This window comes from Rhinoraja longicauda, chromosome 14 (genome assembly GCF_053455715.1).
Source record: "Rhinoraja longicauda isolate Sanriku21f chromosome 14, sRhiLon1.1, whole genome shotgun sequence".
Classification (NCBI taxonomy): domain Eukaryota; kingdom Metazoa; phylum Chordata; class Chondrichthyes; order Rajiformes; family Arhynchobatidae; genus Rhinoraja; species Rhinoraja longicauda.
Genome location: NC_135966.1, coordinates 707,189 through 726,003, shown reverse-complemented (window position 1 = coordinate 726,003; position 18,815 = coordinate 707,189). Strand labels below are relative to the sequence as shown.

At 46.5% G+C, this 18,815-nt stretch overlaps 1 protein-coding gene across 1 annotated transcript in view; it reads left to right on the top strand.

Moving 5' to 3' along the window:
- Positions 1-13,508, top strand: part of LOC144599792 (HMG domain-containing protein 3-like) — a 36,351-nt gene extending 22,843 nt beyond the window's left edge. Inside the window, exons 7-15 of the mRNA XM_078411026.1 lie at positions 301-665; positions 3,905-4,035; positions 5,476-5,577; positions 6,980-7,098; positions 8,214-8,318; positions 8,957-9,109; positions 10,600-10,898; positions 12,504-12,572; positions 13,394-13,508. Of these exons, the coding sequence (XP_078267152.1) occupies positions 301-665; positions 3,905-4,035; positions 5,476-5,577; positions 6,980-7,098; positions 8,214-8,318; positions 8,957-9,109; positions 10,600-10,898; positions 12,504-12,572; positions 13,394-13,508 (1,458 nt within the window). The remainder of the gene's footprint in view (positions 1-300; positions 666-3,904; positions 4,036-5,475; positions 5,578-6,979; positions 7,099-8,213; positions 8,319-8,956; positions 9,110-10,599; positions 10,899-12,503; positions 12,573-13,393) is intronic.
- Positions 13,509-18,815: the final 5,307 nt, after the last annotated feature.

Sequence of the window (18,815 nt, the reverse complement as noted above, 5' to 3'; positions counted from 1 at the left end):
CGTTGAACTTATCTTTCAGTTTATAAATATTCCATTTTAAATTGATCGAGAATAATCCTTTTTATATAGTTTCTTGCAAAATGTTTCAGGGCAGTGTTTAAGAAGCTTGTAGATAGGCAGGGAATGGAGGGATATAGTTGTTGCGTGGGCAGAGGAGGTTAGTTTATCTTGGCATTATGTTTGGCACAGACATTGTGGACCAAGTGCCCGTCCTCGTGCTGTACTTTCCTGTTTCCATATTGTTTGACCAAGAAGTGATTTTGTGTAACAACCTGTCTCACTGCCTTTGTAAATGAACAGGAAACGGCGGAGGTGACTGTTTGTACAAAGGACACTGTCCAGTCCAGCCTGGAGAGTTCGCAGGCCGTGACACAGCTTCTAAACGTAGCTTCAGACGATCACCGGGAAGAGGAGCAGCAATCGATGCGGGCAAGTTGGCAGCAGACTGTGCACGTTGAGCCCAGAGACGCGGGTACACCAGTGCCCACTGTGCAGGACGCAGACGTGCCGCTTCCATTGCAGCTGTGTGACACAGCATTAACTGCTGAGGACCGAGTGGGTGAGGCACGTTCTGACGATGGCATGAAGGAGATGGGTGCTGTAAATGAAAATAACACTGCAATTAATAATTCCCATGGAGTTAAGACTACAAGACCAGGATCAAGGTTCGTTTCTCACAAAAAATATATATATATAAATCTCTTGACTTGATTTTCACATAAAGTTAGTTACATCCAAGTTTGAATAAGATCCAGGGGTTTAGAGTGGTAACAACTTGCCAAAAATAACATGCCGAGCCTGGTGAAATGAGACTCTTAATTCTGTTGCTGAAAGATGGTTTTCTGTTATCAGATTGCAAATGAACCAGATATCAATTCCTGTACACGCACAAGGCATTGATGGTTTCCTCCATTACATTTGGCTTTGTTGTTTCACAACTTGACATTTGCAAAGAATTAACAGAGAATTATGTCAATACAAGTGTAAGCAGTTTAAAATTTCATAAACATTAGCCATGATTTGTACTTTGCATGTGAATATATTTTTAAATGTTTATGAATTGCAAGCATTGTTTTGCAATTGGGAAACTGATTTAGGAAATTCGCAATTATAAAAATGCAATGCACCTAATCACAGATTTAGTACATAAATTTATACATTCACTAAAGGTCACCTTAAATCCTTTCTCTTCATTTTTCAAATGCGAGCAGGAGCATAAATCTACAGCCGGTGTTGTGGTATTTCAGTATGTAGCTATCCCACACATGAGTTCACTCTTCACAGCTGATCCTGAAATACAAGTATGATTATAGTACTCTACTGTAGGGGAACTCTGGCTAATAAATACAGCAGTGTATTTGCCAACTGGAGTAACTGTATGAACATGAGAAATAAGGACCGCTTTCATGATGCCAAGAGCAGAAATGTTACAAAAATGTGGTCAGATTTTAAATGTGAAGTGGGCTTTTATAAAGTTTGTTCTTGTAAAACAGAGTCAATGCCGTTGTTGAGATTAGTGCTGTTGGTGGCAAGCAGATCTTCAGATGACTTGAGCAAAACACACAGCGCTGGAGGAACTCAGACCCTTCTCCAGACCGGACCTGTCCACTTCCCCCCACAGGTGCACCCTGACTTGCTGAGTTCCTCCAGCACTTTGTTTATTGCTGGAAATGAGAGCATCTGCTGTTTCTGATGTCTCCATTACACGACTTGCACCAGTCTCAATCTGAAATGTCTTTTCTCATTGAAACTAAATGTTATCATAAATCAACACATTTGCAGCCCTGATCTTGCTTTGAAGCTGCCCGTTCCACCCTGTCTTGCTGGCTTTTGCCTAAGTACCAGTGTGGTGTCCTGTAGGAAAATAACTGCAGATGTTGGTACAAATCGAACGTTTCACAAGATGCTGGAGTAATTCAGCAGGTCAACTCAGCAGTGTAGCTGTCCTTAACTGTGCAGAGGTTCTTCACTTGTGCTCAGCGGAACACTGCTGTCAGTACCACTGCGCTGTGCTGTTGAGCTCTTTATAGGGGCAAGTGGAGCAAAGTGAAAGGCTGGGGATCTGCACACTGAGTCAGCGCCAGGTTATTCTGGCACAAGTTTCGGAAGGAAGGACTGTGCAGGAAGGTAAGTACAAGGTAATCTTCATTTTTAAATGTATTTAATAATTTCCTAAAGTTTTAATTTGTGTTCAGTTGAAACATTTTTTAGTTTTTAAAAATTTAATAATTTGTGAGCGTCACAGTCTGAATCTCCATGAGTACGTCAGCCAGTAATCCTCACGGAAGCCCACTTCAACTATATATGTATATTTAGCGTAAGAAAATAACTGCAGATGCTGGTACAAATCGAAGGTATTTAGTCACAAAATGCTGGAGTAACTCAGCAGGTCAGGCAGCATCTCAGGAGAGAAGGAATGGGTGACGTTTCGGGTCGAGAACCTTCTTCAGAAGAATGTCTGAAGAAGGGTCTCGACCCAAAACGTCACCCATTCCTTCTCCCTGAGATGCTGCCTGACCTGCTGAGTTACTCCAGCATTTTGTGAATATATGTATATTTTGTCACTTCATCAGAAAAGTCTCATCAAGATTTGGTTTAGTTTTTAGTTTCAGAGATGCAGCAAGGAAACAAGCCCATCGGCCCACCGAGCCCACCCCATCGATCACCCATTCACACTAGTTCTATGTTATCCCACTTTCGCATCCACTCCCTACACAATTTGCAGAGGCTAATTAAACATGTCTTTGGTGGGAGGGAACTGGAGCACCCGGACAGGCAGACTCCACACAGACAACACCCAAGGTCAGGATCAAGTTGTCGGGATAAGATTCACCTTTAACAAATTGATGTTGGTGTTTCCTAGTCGGTCCATTCTTGTCCAAGTGATTGCTGGTTGTGATCATGGTGGCTAGAACCCTTCTCATTACTAGGTGCATGCATGTGCCCTTCTTTTGATAGGCACAAAATGCTGGAGTAACTCAGCGGGACAGGCAGCATCTCAGGAGAGAAGGAATGGGTGAGGTTTCGGGCTTGAAGAAGGTTTTCAGCCCAAAATGTCACCCATTCCTTCTCTCTAGTAGTATGGAGAAGCTGGAGGTATTCTGCTGAGTAGAATGTCTTGGTGATATTTAAAATCACTTGGGGTACCGACAGAGACTTCTCGTTGTTCAAACTTGGGACACAAATTGGCAGAGTTGGAGAGAAAGCGCATCAAAGTTGTTCAAACCAGGTTGGTCTTTGTCAGATTCGGTATTGATGAGATTGTCCATGATGTACACTTTTATCATTCAATAAAAATATTCTGTGAGCTATCTTCCAAGATTGTTACAAAGAAGTAGAGTTGTAGTGGTTAAACAACACGTGATGGTCCTGTACCTCAGACCTCTCCTGCTGACTAACATGGATCAGGGTTTATTCTGCTCATTTTGTGCAAGTGTTTGAGATTGTTCCCCAGCTCCTCGGGTACACGTCAGTTGAGCCTGAACTGTTGCTTTTCCATTCCACAGCAGGTTATTGCAGATGTCTTTACAACACACCACCCAGTGGTTTCATCAACCTGCCCCACCACCACTGCCATCAACAACATTTATGGCCTCAGCCTCCACTGAGAAAATTCCAAAGATCATCCTCACCCCACCACTTTCCCAGCACTGCAGAGAACGTTGTAGTTCTCTGGCTGAGTAGGAATGCAGTTTATTCATTTTTAATGCCCTGGTATTTATTATTTTCTGTATTGCATTAAACCATTGTGAATCCTTTTCAAAAAAAGACCTTGTAGTAATAATGTCATGGAATTCCTGCAACGTGTGAATCATGTGTGAAGGTTCTGGATGCCAGAGTAGCCACGTTGCAGTCCAGAAGGTATGAATTTAATCGCGTATGTTGTGTCTTTTCTCTCCCGCAGTGTTTCTCGACAAGAATTACAAGCGAGGAGAAGATGTAAAGCCAGAGGGCGGGTGAAGTCTGCCTTGCCGATTGGAACAGCCCGGTCACGGCCCCCGCGTGTGATCCTGCCGGCCACACCGTCCCCTGCAGGTGGGAACGCTGTCCACACGTGGCAGAGTAACACAACTTACCCCCCCCCCCCCCCCCCCCCCCACATGTACCGGCCCTGCAGTGTAGTAAAACCAGCCGAGACACCCACGACAGAGTGTAACACAACAACCTCCCCCCACATGTACCGGGCCTTCAGTGTAGTGAAACCAGCCGAGACATTTCCTACCACTAGAGAGCAGTGCTGAGCTGCTATCTACCTTATTGGTCACCCTCGGACTATCCTTGATCGAACTTTGCTGGCTTTACCTTGCACTAAACGTTATTCCCTTATCATAGATAATGGACAATAGGTGCAGGAGTAGGGCATTCGGCCTATACATTCGACCTATCATGCATTTACACTATAAATGCCTGGATTGTAATCATGTATTGTCTTCTTACTGACTGGTTAGCGCGCAACAAAAGCTTTTTACTGTACCTCGGTACATGTGACAATAAACTAAACTAAACTATCAACAAAAGTCACCATTGATAAAGGAGTTAGTTGTTGGCATTAAGTGTGGAAGGCAGATTCCAATGAGCACCCTTGCAGGTCTTAGCATTGGACCATTGACCTTTTAAGTCAGTGGAAGTTATTTTTCCTTATTCATTTCAACAATTACTGATTTTTTTGATAATGCCATTTACATTCCTTCATACCTGCCATATTCATAAAAAAACAGATCCCAGCTGTCTAGCATCTTTCCACTGGACCACAGTTTGCAGTCGTGGTAATGTTCATGTAAATCTCCCCCTACCCTATACAACGTTTTGGTGTTCTTGAAGTGTGCTGCCCAGACTCATTTCTCAATCCTCGTGTATAATGGAACATAGAACAGTACGACACACGAACAGGCCCATCGGCCCACAATGTCTGTACCTACCATGATACGAGGACCAACTCCTATTTACCTACACATAATCCATATCCTTCCATTCCCTGCAAATCCATGTTCCTATTGAAAAGACACTTAAATATCTGCCTCAACCGCCACTCCTGCCAGGCACTCTCCACCCTCTGCGTTTAAAACAAAGCACCAGCTTTTCCCAAACTTCCGTACACGTGACAATAAACTAAACTGAAACTCAACACATCTCCTTTAAACTTTGCTCCTCTCACCTTAACGTTATGCTTTTTAGTATTTGATATTGCCAACCTGGGAAAAAGTTTCTGACTGTCTACCTTATCTAAGGCTCTTTTAATTTTGCATACTTCTCTCGGGTCTCCCTTCAACCTTCGGAGTTCCAGAGGAAACAATCTAGGTTTATCCGATCTTTCCCTGCACTAATACCCCCTACTCCAGCCATCCGATCTTTCCCTGCACTAATACCCCCTACTCCAGCCATCCGATCTTTCCCTGCACTAATAGCCCTTACTCCAGGCATTGTTCTAGTGAAGGTGGTAACATTCCAGTGTGTTGTGTTGTGTTGTGTTTGCAGCTGCTCAGTCTGGGGTCACCTACATCCGAGTGGTCACAGTGCCCGTCAGTCAGGCAGAGACAACAGAATCCTCTACACCTTCTGCAAGCAATGGAAGTACAGGTAGAGAAATATGTAGCCAGGTGTTAGTCATGCCACAGTGAAGCAGGCTCTTCACCCACCGTGTCCATTCAACCTATCTACACTAATCCCTTATGCTCACATTCAGTCTGTCGTCTTCTGCGTCTTGTTGATTAAATCCAGATGCTTCTTAAATATTGTGAGAATATAATGTGATGCATTGGTATTTAATTTAATAATAACTCCAAAGATGTACGGGTTTGTAGGTTAATTGGCTTGGTATAAATGTACAAGTGTCCCCAGTGTGTGTAGGACAGTGTTAATGTACGGGGATTGCTGGTCATTGTGGACTTGGTGGGCCGAAGGGCCTGTTTCCGTGCTGTATCACTAAACTAACCCATGTATTTTTAAACTAAACTAAATAATCATGCTAGCACATGTTTCTGTTACATTATCTACATTGCACCTGAATTCATTGGTTGTGAAGGAAAATAACTGCAGATGCTGGTACAAATCGAAGATTTCTCAAAATGCTGGAGTAACTCAGCAGGTCAGGCAGCATCTAGAAGAGAAGGAATGGGTGACGTTTCGGGTCGCGACCCTTCTTCAGACTGAACATCATCAGTCTGAAGAAGGGTCTCGACCCGAAACGTCACCCATTCCTTCTCTCCTAGATGCTGCCTGACCCGCTGAGTTACTCCAGCATTTTGAGATACCTTGAATTCATTGGTTAGTCTCCATAGGTTGAGATGACAGTTCAAACAGCTGAAACGATGTAATATATTGTTCAGTTTATTGTACATAGTATATAGTGGTGGACTTATTCACTGTAAATCTGATCGTTGAGAGTAAATATTTCTTTCACAGTGTGTTCATAGCTAATTGGTGCCAGCATTGAGAGGAATAAATATCTGCCTCTGTTTAATGCTGGACTTTATCTTTTCTAAATCTAATACAAATAATCGACAAGAAATACAAAATGTCCTTCATTAATTTTACAAAATGTTGAGTGTTTTCTCAAAATGAAGCATTTTAAAGTAGAAAGTGCAATGCCAATTTATTCATTTTGGGAAATGTTGAATCCTTCCCCATAATGAAGCATTTGAAGATGATTTTGAAAGGGAAAAGTGGTGATGATTAAGAACGCTTGCACTACGCATTCCTTCACTAATTCTGAAGTTCAAACATTGACCATTGGACCTCTTTGCACCAATCCATCGACACTAATCCCATTTACCGGAACTCGTTCCCGAGGGTTTCATACCTTGGGTTTATAAAAAACAATTTTTAAGGCAAATGTCAGGCGCCATACACTGGTTACTCAGAGACCGAGGAGTGCTTTGTCTGTTTTCTTATCAGAAATATACGCGTATCATAAGGATTTGCTGAGAAATTCTTAATTAGCTTGATTGGAAAAATGCTGATAATTGTCATTAATTTGTAGTTCGAAGTTCCTGTACAAAGAGCTTGAGTTCAGCACCTCCCTCAGGCCTGAAGGCCAGCACCTTGAAACAGCTAGGGCACTCGGTGTTGCATCCCAACTATGCAGACGGCGACGAGCAGGCAAGTGTCTGGGATTTTTTTGATGATATCAGACCACCGTGGGCGGTCACGGTGGCACAGCGGTAGAGTTGCTGCCTTACAGCGAATGCAGCGCCGGAGACCCGGGTTCCATCCCGACTACGGGTGCTGTCTGTACGGAGTTTGTACGTTCTCCCCGTGACAGCGTGGGTTTTCTCTGAGATCTTCGGTTTCCTCCGACACTTCAAAGACGTGCAGGTTTGTAGGTTAATTAGCTTGGTAAATGTAAAAATTGTCCCTAGTGTGCGTGTATGATAGTGTTAAAGTGCGGGGATCGCTGGTCGGCGCGGACCCGGTGGGCCGAAGGGCAAGTTTCTGTGCTGTATCTCTAAACTTGGTAGACTTGCTAAATCGTGGAAATTGTGGGCTCCAGACACAACCGCGGGGATGAAGGGAAGCACAGTTTCTGAAGCAAGAGGACATGTCTGAGAGTGGAAAGCCACATCTTGAGAGCAGATGTAGCGGAGACAGAGAAACTGCAGGAATGGGATGGTGGGAGGACGTGGCGGGAGGAGATTGTAGTCTAGATCGATAACGGTTAGTGGGTTTGCATAGAGGTCTGAATAATCTGTCTTCTGAGATGAAGACAGAGAGATAAATAAATGGGAGAGTGGTTTCGGAGATGGTCCGAGTGAGTTTGAGGCCATGTTGGAGGTTAGTGGTGAAGTTGATGAAATGGGCAAGCTCTGATCTATGGTTGAGGAGACAGACAGCCCCGATGTAGTGGATGGAGAAAGAGGTGGGGATTGGCACCAGGCAGAAGGTCCTATGTTCATTTTGAGTCTTTCTCCACACTGATTGTAACTGCAGTAATTAGAAACACCCACGCCCTCAAACCACCAGTGTAGTTGGCTGAAGAGGATCGCTACAGAAGAGGTACCAGCGACAAAATGATGATCCCGTGTGCAACAGGAGGAGTTGGGGTCCCCTTGGCTTTGCCACATTCGAATCCCAGGCTTTTCTGGGGAAACTGAATGCTTAGATCACAGAAATATAAACGGGACATTGTGGAAATACTCAGTGGATCAGGCAGTAGCTGTGGCAGGAAATTGTGCCATACCGATGTCAATCTAACAATGGTTTTTTTTTGTTCTTAGGCGGAATTGAAAGTTTCTGCAGAGAGTGGATCACCCCAAGCCAGTGCGGTTTCTGTCCGTACTGTGTGTCTGACTCTACCGAAAACCAGCAAAGCCAGTGCCTTTGTAAGTGTCACATCCACCATGAAAGGGATTCAGAATCTTTGTTATACTGTTTAGTAAAGAAACGCCGGCAGATCCAAAGTTAAGATTTCTCCTGGCTTCCTTCACTCTTCATGGCCTGTTGATCACTCCCCAATTTTATTTTCCTGTCTTCAGTTACATTTCTATACAATCTTTAATATAAAATATTTGAAAGTTAAAGAAAATCCACTTACATCCCTGGCTTTAAAATAATCAAAAAAAGATTTATCAAGGTACCAGAGAAATTGTGCTGGAAACCTCACAAACTAATCATTCATGCTGATATGAGAAAAAACTTTTTCAGCCAGAGAGTTGTGAATTTGTGGAATTCTCTGCCACAGAGGGCAGTGGAGGCCGATTCACTGGATGAATTTAAAAGAGAGTTAGATAGAGCTCTCGTGGCTATTGGAATTAAGGGATAGGGGGAGAAGGCAGGCACGGGTTACTGACTGTGGATGATCAGCCATGATCACAATAATTGGCAATGCTGGCTCGAAGGGCCAAATGGCCTCCTGCACCTATTTTCTATGTTTCTATGCCACAAAAATGTAGCATGGCTGAGAAGGGAATCAACCACATTCATAGTTGTCAGCAATAAGGTTCATTGTATCTTTTTTAAGGACCTGGGTTTGGCGACTTGCAGAGGGAAAGGGCGATGCAAGAATCCCAAATGTACATACGTCTACATGAATAGGTACAAGCCAGGAATTTGTCCCAAGTGTGGCTACGACTTCACAAGAGACAAACAGGATATAAAGCCATCAAAACCTATTGTGAGTACTATTTTCAGAGTATATGCAATATCGTAATCAAATTGCCGTACTGTATGTTTCAAGAAGGGTCTCGACTCTCAGTCTGAAGAAGGGTCTCGACCTGAAACATCACCCATTCCTTCTCTCCAGAGATGCTGCCTGTCCCGCTGAGTTACGCCTGCATTTTGTGTCCATCTTACTGTATGTTAATTTGAAAACAGTATGGTTTATAGACCACTTTAAATTTTTGATCATTTTAATTAATATCACATCTCTAATGGAATTTAAAATGTTGCTGGGTATGATTTACTCTATCATAAGGTCATAAGTGACAGGAGTAGAAATAGGCCATTCGGCCCATCAAGTCTACTCCACCATTCAATCTCGGCTGATCTATCTCCCTCCTAACCCCATTCCCCTGCGTTCTCCCCATAACCTCTGACACCCGTACTAATCAAGAATCTATCTATCTCTGCCTTAAAAATATCCACTGACTTGGCTTCTACAGCCTTCCGTGGCAAAGTTTCCAGAGATTCACTACCCCCTTCTCCTCATCTCCTTCCTAAAAGAACGTCCTTTAATTCTGAGGCTGTACTCTCTGGTCCTAGACTCTCCCACTAGTGGAAACATCCTCTCCACATCCACTCTATCCAAGCTTTTCATTATTCTGTATGTTTCAATGAGGTCCCCCCTCATTCATCTAAACTCCAGCGAGTACAGGCTCAGTGCCAACAAACAGTCATCACAGGTTAACCCACTCATTCCTGGGATCGTTCCTGTAAACCTCCTTTGGACCCTCTCCAGAGCCAGCACATCCTTCCTCAGATATGGTGCCTGAAATTGCTCACAATATTCCAAATGCGGCCTGACCAGCGCCTTGTAGAGCCTCAGCATTACATCCCTGTTTTTGCATACAAGCCCTCTTGAAATAAATGCTAGCATTGAGTTTGCTTTCCTTACTACCGATGCTGTCCTTGCTGTCCAAGCAGCCATAGGTTTATTGTCATGTTAACTACGATACAGTGAAAAGAGCAATTGCTATTCAGTAAACTATACACGAGTCCAATCGGTCCATACACAAGTACCACAGGGCGTGAAAACATAAAAATAGAATTTAGCGTTACAGTTGCAGAGAAAGTGCAGATAAAAAATAGTGCAAGGCCTGCAATGAGGTAGGTTGGAAGATTGCTAAAACAATATTATCTCCCTATGAAAAAGTCCAAACGCTCTCTTGCCTGCTGATCAAGCACGACCAAAACGCTAGGTAAAGTATATAAAATAAGCTGGTTTTAATTTCCTGTATGGGGGTCAAAGAAAAGAATGCAGTAAGTAAGCAACAAACTGCTGGAGCTCAAAGTCAGTTGTTTATGGGGAATGTGACCATTGAGACAAGGCAGAGCCAGAAAATAAAATGAAAGATAAAAGATGTCATCCCTGTTGTGCACTGCAGCTGAATGCTCTTGGTTTGGCTTATATCTCTTATGCCTGTTGTTTTAAACTTTAAATTTCAGATAAACAATAGCCTCTCCTTGGGCCTGCTGAATCCAGAGGAAGGGCTAACACAGGCTTCAAAGGAATTGCAGCGTCAGACAACACTACTTCTGCTCAGGAGAAGCGTTCAAATACCGGAGAATGAGGCTGAACTGCAGGAAATCTTTAGTTTAATTCAGGAACTCAACAGCTCGCGATTGGTCTTGTCGGCTGTGAATGAGACGATCACACTGGAACACAACTCGTGGCCTACTTACTTTGAGTCTTCAGCCACCGTCTGCGGCCTGTGTGACAGCCAGTTGTTCAAGGGTGGACACAAGTAAGCACCTTTTTGCTGCTGTTGTCATGATCATTCCAGGGACAACTGTGAACTCAGAGAAGATTTACGAGGAGGTTTACGACTCAGCCTGAGCTATAGGGAGAGGTTGCGGTTGACTTTATTCCTTGGTGCGCAGTGGGATGAGGGGTGATCTCATAGAGGTGTGCAAGATCATGACGGGGTAGATAGGGCAGATGCTCAGAGTCTTTTACACAGAGTACGGGAATCAAGGACCAGAGGACACAGGTTTATGGCGAGAGGGGAAAGATTTAATAGGAACCTGAGGGGAAACTTCTTCACACAGAGGGTGGTGGGTATAGGGAGCAAGCTGCCAGAGGAGGTAGTTGAGGCAGGGACAATAACAGCATTTAAAAGACATTTGGACAGGCACATGGATAAGAAAGGTTTAGAGGGATCTGGACCAAACGCAGGCTGGTGGGCTAGTGTAGATGGGGCATCTTGGTCAGCATGGACAAGTTGGTCTGAAGGGCCTGTTTCTGTGTTGTGTTGTGTGGCTCGATGACTCTATGAGTAATGTGGTTAAACAGCTCATTCATTTGGCAAGCCTTGGAAATATAAGACAGATCTGTATCTGTTAATCTCTCTTTTTGCTAAACTGCTGCAGGGAATTGGACGGTGAAGGGAACAGCTGGAGAAGGGGTTACTCCAGTGTGATTGTTTTGTTTACCAGTTATTAGATTGCAAAGTGTTTAAAAGCAATATTCTTCTTCATGGATCTGAAGGCTAGTTTGTACCTGCAGTACATTAAGGATCGTTCAGGGCTGGGCGGTGGGTGGGTGGCGTTCAGGGCTGGGCGGTGGGTGGGTAGTGTTCAGGGCTGGGCGGAACGTGGGTGGCGTTCAGGGCTGGGCGGTGAGTGGGTGGTGTTCAGGGCTGGGCGGTGGGTGGGTGGTGTTCAGGGCTGGGCGGTGAGTGGGTGGTGTTCAGGGCTGGGTGGTGGGTGGGTGGTGTTCAGGGCTGGGTGGTGGGTGGGTGGTGTTCAGGGCTGGGAGGTGGGTGGGTGGTGTTCAGGGCTGGGCGGTGGGTGGGTGGTGTTCAGGGCTGGGCGGTGAGTGGGTGGTGTTCAGGGCTGGGTGGTGGGTGGGTGGTGTTCAGGGCTGGGAGGTGGGTGGTGTTCAGGGATGGGCGGTGGGTGGTGGTCAGGGATGGGCGGTGGGTGGGTGGGCCCATTCCTGTAGGCCGGCTTCCAAGGGTGACCTTGCGTATCTAGGCTGCCGACGCAGACCATTCCGATGCCGTTCGACTTCTCTCGGAGACCCGTGTCGGGGGGGGGGGGGGGGGGGGCGGGCACACCGGCCAGGCAGCATTGTCGGCACATTTGGCAATTCTTGGCTGGGCCCCGGCAGTGGTTCTGGGAAAGTGGTGACTGGGTCCCGGGGGCTGCCCCCAATCCGGCCCTCGCTGGGATTAACCAGCGCCCGCGCTGCCCGCGCTAGAAATACAAGTTTTGCTGTGAAGTTAATTTGTTTTATTTAAGTTTGTAGAAGTCCAAGGTGCTTTAGAGACATGGGGAGAGGGTGGTATAATTAGTGGGTCAGAGGTGTATTGTTGAATTGCTACATGACCTCTGCTCTGGTAACACAGATCATCTGCCAAGGCTCTGGACCCAAGGCTGTTGAAACATCGGTGGTGGACCTGCAGTATAAAACCCAGGTCTGCAGCGCAAATAAAAGCCATTGTCTATTTCCAACCATTACATTAAAAACAAAATACTGCATGTTCTCTTAAAACCACTTGTTTATAAGTAACATGTTTCCATTTAAACTTTACGATTACTGATTAGATTGGGTGGGGGTGGTTAGTTTTATGCTCCCAAATTTCATTTAAACTGACAAGGCATCCATTTTGGTACAAAAAAGAAAGTGCTGACAATACTCAAGTAAATGTAGAAAAAAATAGGTGCAGGAGGAGGCCATTCGGCCCTTCGAGCCAGCACCACCATTCATTGTGATCATGGCCGATCATCCACAACCAGTAACCCGTGCCTGCCTTCTCCCCGTATCCCTTGATTCAACTAGCCCCTAGAGCTTTACCTAACTCTCTTTCAAATTCATCCAGTGAATCGGCCTCCACTGCCCTCTGTGGCAGAGAATTCCACAAATTCATAACTCTCGGGATGAAAAAGCTTCTTCTCACCTCAGTTTTAAATGGCCTCTCCTTTATTCTTAGTCTGTGGCCCCTGGTTCTGGACTCCCCCAACATTGGGAACCAGCTGGTCGGGTAAGATACGTGGACAGCGAAACACAGCTGGTCTTTCAGTGTGATGGCCTTTCACCATATTTGTGTTTGTCCCTCGTGCTGAGAAACCTCGCTTTGACAGTATAACGCCTATGGAAGGTAGACACAAAACGCTGGAGTAACTCAGTGGGTCAGGCAGCATCTCTGGAGAGAAGGAATGGGTGACGTTTTGGATCGAGCCCCTTCTTCAGACTGATGACATGGATCTGCAGTTTTCTTGCCCACCCATAATGCAGATGGAGTCTGGGCAAGCAGGCTCTATGCTACCAGTCCACCCCAAGGATGTGCCAGCAAATCGCTCAGAAAATGAGAAGGAAAGGGCGAATAAAGCAGCTGGTGCTCAACTGTTGAAGAAAAAAAAATGTTCTTTTGCAATTGAGGACAATGGAGCTGATGATCCCCTTAGTACAGTCTGTACTTGGATCAGCTGTGGACAATCAACATCTTGGCCAGTTATCCTACACTGTCTCTGTGTGCACTAGTGGTCTGATATTCAACATTAGCCCATTACTGAGCTGCACAGGTCAGGGATGGCAAGCCTACCTTTGTTCACATGGAATTCCGGATAACTGAGTAGCACATTCATTAAAAACAAAAAGCCACCGCAGTCCATGATTCCAGCATCTGCAGTTCCTTGTGTTTCCATTTTACTGCTCCCATCAAGCTGAAGAAGGTCATCTGTCCACAGATGCTGCTTGACCCGCTGAGTTCCTCCGGCACTTTGTGCCTTGCTCAAGAATCCAGCATCTGCAATTTTCTTGTGTCATCAGTCTTGAGATACTTGAATGAAAGTTGCATTAATCAAAGGATTAATTTTGTATCTGAAGCAAATCAGAAGCATTTGTTCTGTTGATTCCAGCAGCAAAAGGTCAGCCTGTTGTGCAAGTTGATTTGTTTTTCTGCAGGCTGATAATCGCCTAATCTCCGAGATAAAGTCACTTCTAATCTTTATACAGGGCCATGTGATCACTTCACGACTTTCAGGTGTTGAGATCCAAAGCTTTGGAATTCCTTCTCTTAATTTCCCCGCTGCCACTTTTATAATGCTCGTCTAAACTTATGCCAAGAATTGAGTTATCTTTTCTAACATCGTTTTGGTGCAAAGTCAAATATCATTTGATAATATTCTCATGAAAGATGTTGGGATGTGTTGAGTCGTTCTAGCCAACTGTACAAGTTGTTCATCATGACCAGGGCTAACTCCACTACACAGGAGGAGGGGCATCTCAAACAGAAAGTGACCATAATACATTTCTCTCAATGTCAGCAAGACAAAGGAGATGGTGATTGACTTCAGGACGTGAAGCAGTCGGTACACATACCCCAGTTTGCATTGACAGTGCCGAAGTAGAGATGGTTGAAAGCTTCAAATTTCTAGTAGTTAATAAGCAAACTATGCAGTTTGCATACAGGGCCAATAGATCGGTGGACGACGCAGTCAACCTAGGCCTGCACTTCATCCTCCAGCACCTAGACCACAAGGGGACCTATGCCAGCATTCTGTTTGTGGACTTTAGCTCTGCTTTTAACACCATTGTGCCAGAGGTACTACACTCCAAACTCTCCCAGCTGACTGCCTGAACCCCTCTGTCAGTGGATCATCAACTTCCTGACGGACAGGAAGCAGCATGTGAAGCTGGGAAAGCACATCTCGGACCCGCAGACCCTCAGCATAGGAGCACCGCAAGGCTGCGTACTCTCCCCTCTCCTTTACTCTCTCTACACCAACGACTGCACCTCCACACACTCCTCTGTCAAGCTCCTCAAGTTTGAGGATGACACTACCCTGATTGGACTGATCCAGGATGGGGAGGAATCTGCCTACAGATGGGAAGTGACACAGCTGGCGTCCTGGTGCCATCGCAACAACCTGGAGCTCAATGCTCTTAAGACAGTGGAACTAATTGTAGACTTTCGAAGAGATCCCCCTCCCCTCCCCCCACTCACCATCAACAACACCACAGTCACATCTGTGGAGTCATTTAATTTTCTTGGAACCATCATCTCCAGGGACCTTAAATGGGGGGCCACCATCGACTCCACAGTCAAAAAGGCCCAACAGAGGATGTACTTCCTGTGGCAATTGAAGAAACACAAACAGGCAATGATGGTCCAATTCTATACTGCGATCATTGAGTCCGTCCTCACCTTCTCCATCATGGTCTGGTTTGGCTCAGCCACCAAGCACGACATCCGGAGGCTGCAACGGATCGTTCGCACAGCTGAGAAGGTTGTTGGCTGCAACCTTCCCCCCATTGACGAACTGTACACTGCAAGGGCCAGGAAGCGAGCGGGCAAGATCATCTCTGACCCCTCTCACCCTGGCCACAAACTCTTTGAAGCACTTCCCTCTGGAAGGCGACTCCGGACTGTCAAAGCAGCCACAGCCAGACATAAAAACAGCTTTTTTTCCACGAGTGATAGTCCTACTCAACAACCAAAGTCTGTAGTCTCTTTTTTGCTCTGGTTTATTTTCACCCACATGTTTAGACTGCAATGTTGTATCCTTATTGTTTTGATGTGGTTATGCTTTATTCTTAATTGTTAACTATGTTTGTGTTGTCATTTGTGAGCGGAGCACCAAGGCACATTCCTTGTATCTGCATACTTGGCCAATAAACTTATTCATTCATTCATTCAATATCACTAACAACTTCTCCTGGACCACCCACATTGAAGCAACGACCAAGAAAGCACCAACGCCTCTACTTCCTTAGAAGGTTTAGGAAGTTCGGCACGTCCCCTACAACTCTCACCAACTTCTACAGATGCACTGTAGAAAGCATTTTATCAGGATGCATCACAGCACGGTTTGGGAACAGCTCCATCCAAGACCACAAGAAATTGCAGGGAATTGTAGATGCAGCCCAGACCATCACACAAACCAACCTCCCTTCCATTGACTCCATCTACACCTCACCCTGCCTCGGCAAGGCCAGCAGCCCAGACCATCACACAAACCAACCTCCCTTCCATTGACTCCATCTACACCTCACCCTGCCTCGGCAAGGCTAGCAGCATAATCAAGGACCGGTCTCGGACCGGTCTCACCCTGGCCTCTCCCTCTTCTCTCCTCTCCTATCAGGCAAAAGGTATAGAAGTGTGAAAATGCACACCTCCAAATTCAGAGACGGTTTCTTCCCAGCTGAAACTGAAATAAAAGATTTGTGGATATCAGAAAAGATAATCTTCTGAAATGTGATAAAACCAGGCTTTCGAAAATGGCCTTTCCATTAATTTGGAATCCATCACAGTTATTGACAATGGGAGGAAGTGAATAAATGCACAAAACCAGCCTTTGTTGTGACCAATATTGAAGGCAATGAGTGGTGCAGCGGTAGAGTTGATGTCTCACAGCACCAGGGACTGGGTTAACCCTGACTACGGGTTCTGTTTGTACGGAGTTTGTACGTTGTGACCTCGTGGGTTTTCTCTGGGTGCTCCGGTTTCCTCCCACATTCCAAAGAGCTACAGGTTTGTAGGTTAATTGGTGCCTGTGACCTGTCCCTGGTGTGAAGGATAGAACTAGTGTATGGGCGATCGTTGGACGAAGCAGTCTCGGTGGGCCATAGGGCTGTTTGGACGAAGCAGTCTCGGTGGGCCATAGGGCTGTTTGGACGAAGCAGTCTCGGTGGGCCATAGGGCTGTTTGGACGAAGCAGTCTCGGTGGGCCATAGGGCTGTTTGGACGAAGCAGTCTCGGTGGGCCATAGGGCTGTTTGGACGAAGCAGTCTCGGTGGGCCATAGGGCTGTTTGGACGAAGCAGTCTCGGTGGGCCATAGGGCTGTTTGGACGAAGCAGTCTCGGTGGGCCATAGGGCTGTTTGGACGAAGTAGTCTCGGTGGGCCATAGGGCTGTTTGGACGAAGCAGTCTCGGTGGGCCATAGGGCTGTTTGGACGAAGCAGTCTCGGTGGGCCATAGGGCTGTTTGGACGAAGCAGTCTCGGTGGGCCATAGGGCTGTTTGGACGAAGCAGTCTCGGTGGGCCATAGGGCTGTTTGGACGAAGCAGTCTCGGTGGGCCATAGGGCTGTTTGGACGAAGCAGTCTCGGTGGGCCATAGGGCTGTTTGGACGAAGCAGTCTCGGTGGGCCATAGGGCTGTTTGGACGAAGCAGTCTCGGTGGGCCATAGGGCTGTTTGGACGAAGCAGTCTCGGTGGGCCATAGGGCTGTTTGGACGAAGCAGTCTCGGTGGGCCATAGGGCTGTTTGGACGAAGCAGTCTCGGTGGGCCATAGGGCTGTTTGGACGAAGCAGTCTCGGTGGGCCATAGGGCTGTTTGGACGAAGCAGTCTCGGTGGGCCATAGGGCTGTTTGGACGAAGCAGTCTCGGTGGGCCATAGGGCTGTTTGGACGAAGCAGTCTCGGTGGGCCATAGGGCTGTTTGGACGAAGCAGTCTCGGTGGGCCATAGGGCTGTTTGGACGAAGCAGTCTCGGTGGGCCATAGGGCTGTTTGGACGAAGCAGTCTCGGTGGGCCATAGGGCTGTTTGGACGAAGCAGTCTCGGTGGGCCATAGGGCTGTTTGGACGAAGCAGTCTCGGTGGGCCATAGGGCTGTTTGGACGAAGCAGTCTCGGTGGGCCATAGGGCTGTTTGGACGAAGCAGTCTCGGTGGGCCATAGGGCTGTTTGGACGAAGCAGTCTCGGTGGGCCATAGGGCTGTTTGGACGAAGCAGTCTCGGTGGGCCATAGGGCTGTTTGGACGAAGCAGTCTCGGTGGGCCATAGGGCTGTTTGGACGAAGCAGTCTCGGTGGGCCATAGGGCTGTTTGGACGAAGCAGTCTCGGTGGGCCATAGGGCTGTTTGGACGAAGCAGTCTCGGTGGGCCATAGGGCTGTTTGGACGAAGCAGTCTCGGTGGGCCATAGGGCTGTTTGGACGAAGCAGTCTCGGTGGGCCATAGGGCTGTTTGGACGAAGCAGTCTCGGTGGGCCATAGGGCTGTTTGGACGAAGCAGTCTCGGTGGGCCATAGGGCTGTTTGGACGCTGTATCTCTAGTCCACTTAGCGGTAAGAAAACACGCAAAGGAGTCATTGTGTGCCACTCTGCTTTTACATTAGTTGTGATCTTAATGAAAGGAGGCAAGTCCAGCTCATTGCCAGAGTCCCTCAACTGCCCATCCCTACGTCCGATGAGCAGGAGGGTTCGAGGAGGGTTCCGTCCATCACCGCGTGACAATGCCAACAATGCAAGGAGCAGTGTGAGCCACCGTGCATGTCCCCCCTCAGCCTGACTAAAGCCATTGACTACATCAACTGACAGGGACTGTGGAGTACTCTACTGAACTTCTGCTGCCCAGAGTTATTTATCTCCATTTGCTCCACACGCTATTGCAAGCCACACTATAACACCTAATGTCTGAGGTCACGCAGCACCGAAACAGTCCCTTTGGCCCAACTTGCCCATGGACACTGATATGCCTCATCTAGCTCGTGCCACCTGCCCGCATTTACCACCTATTCCTCTAAACCTTTCCTTTCCTTGTGTCTGTCCAAATGTCTTTTAAATTTATGATATATTTTAAGGTGAGGGGCGATGACGATTTAATAGGAACCCGAGGGGCAACTTTTTTACACAAAGGTTGGTAGGTATATGGAATGAGCTGGCGGAGGAGGTAGTTTAGGAAACATTTAGACAGGTACATGAATAGGACAGGCTT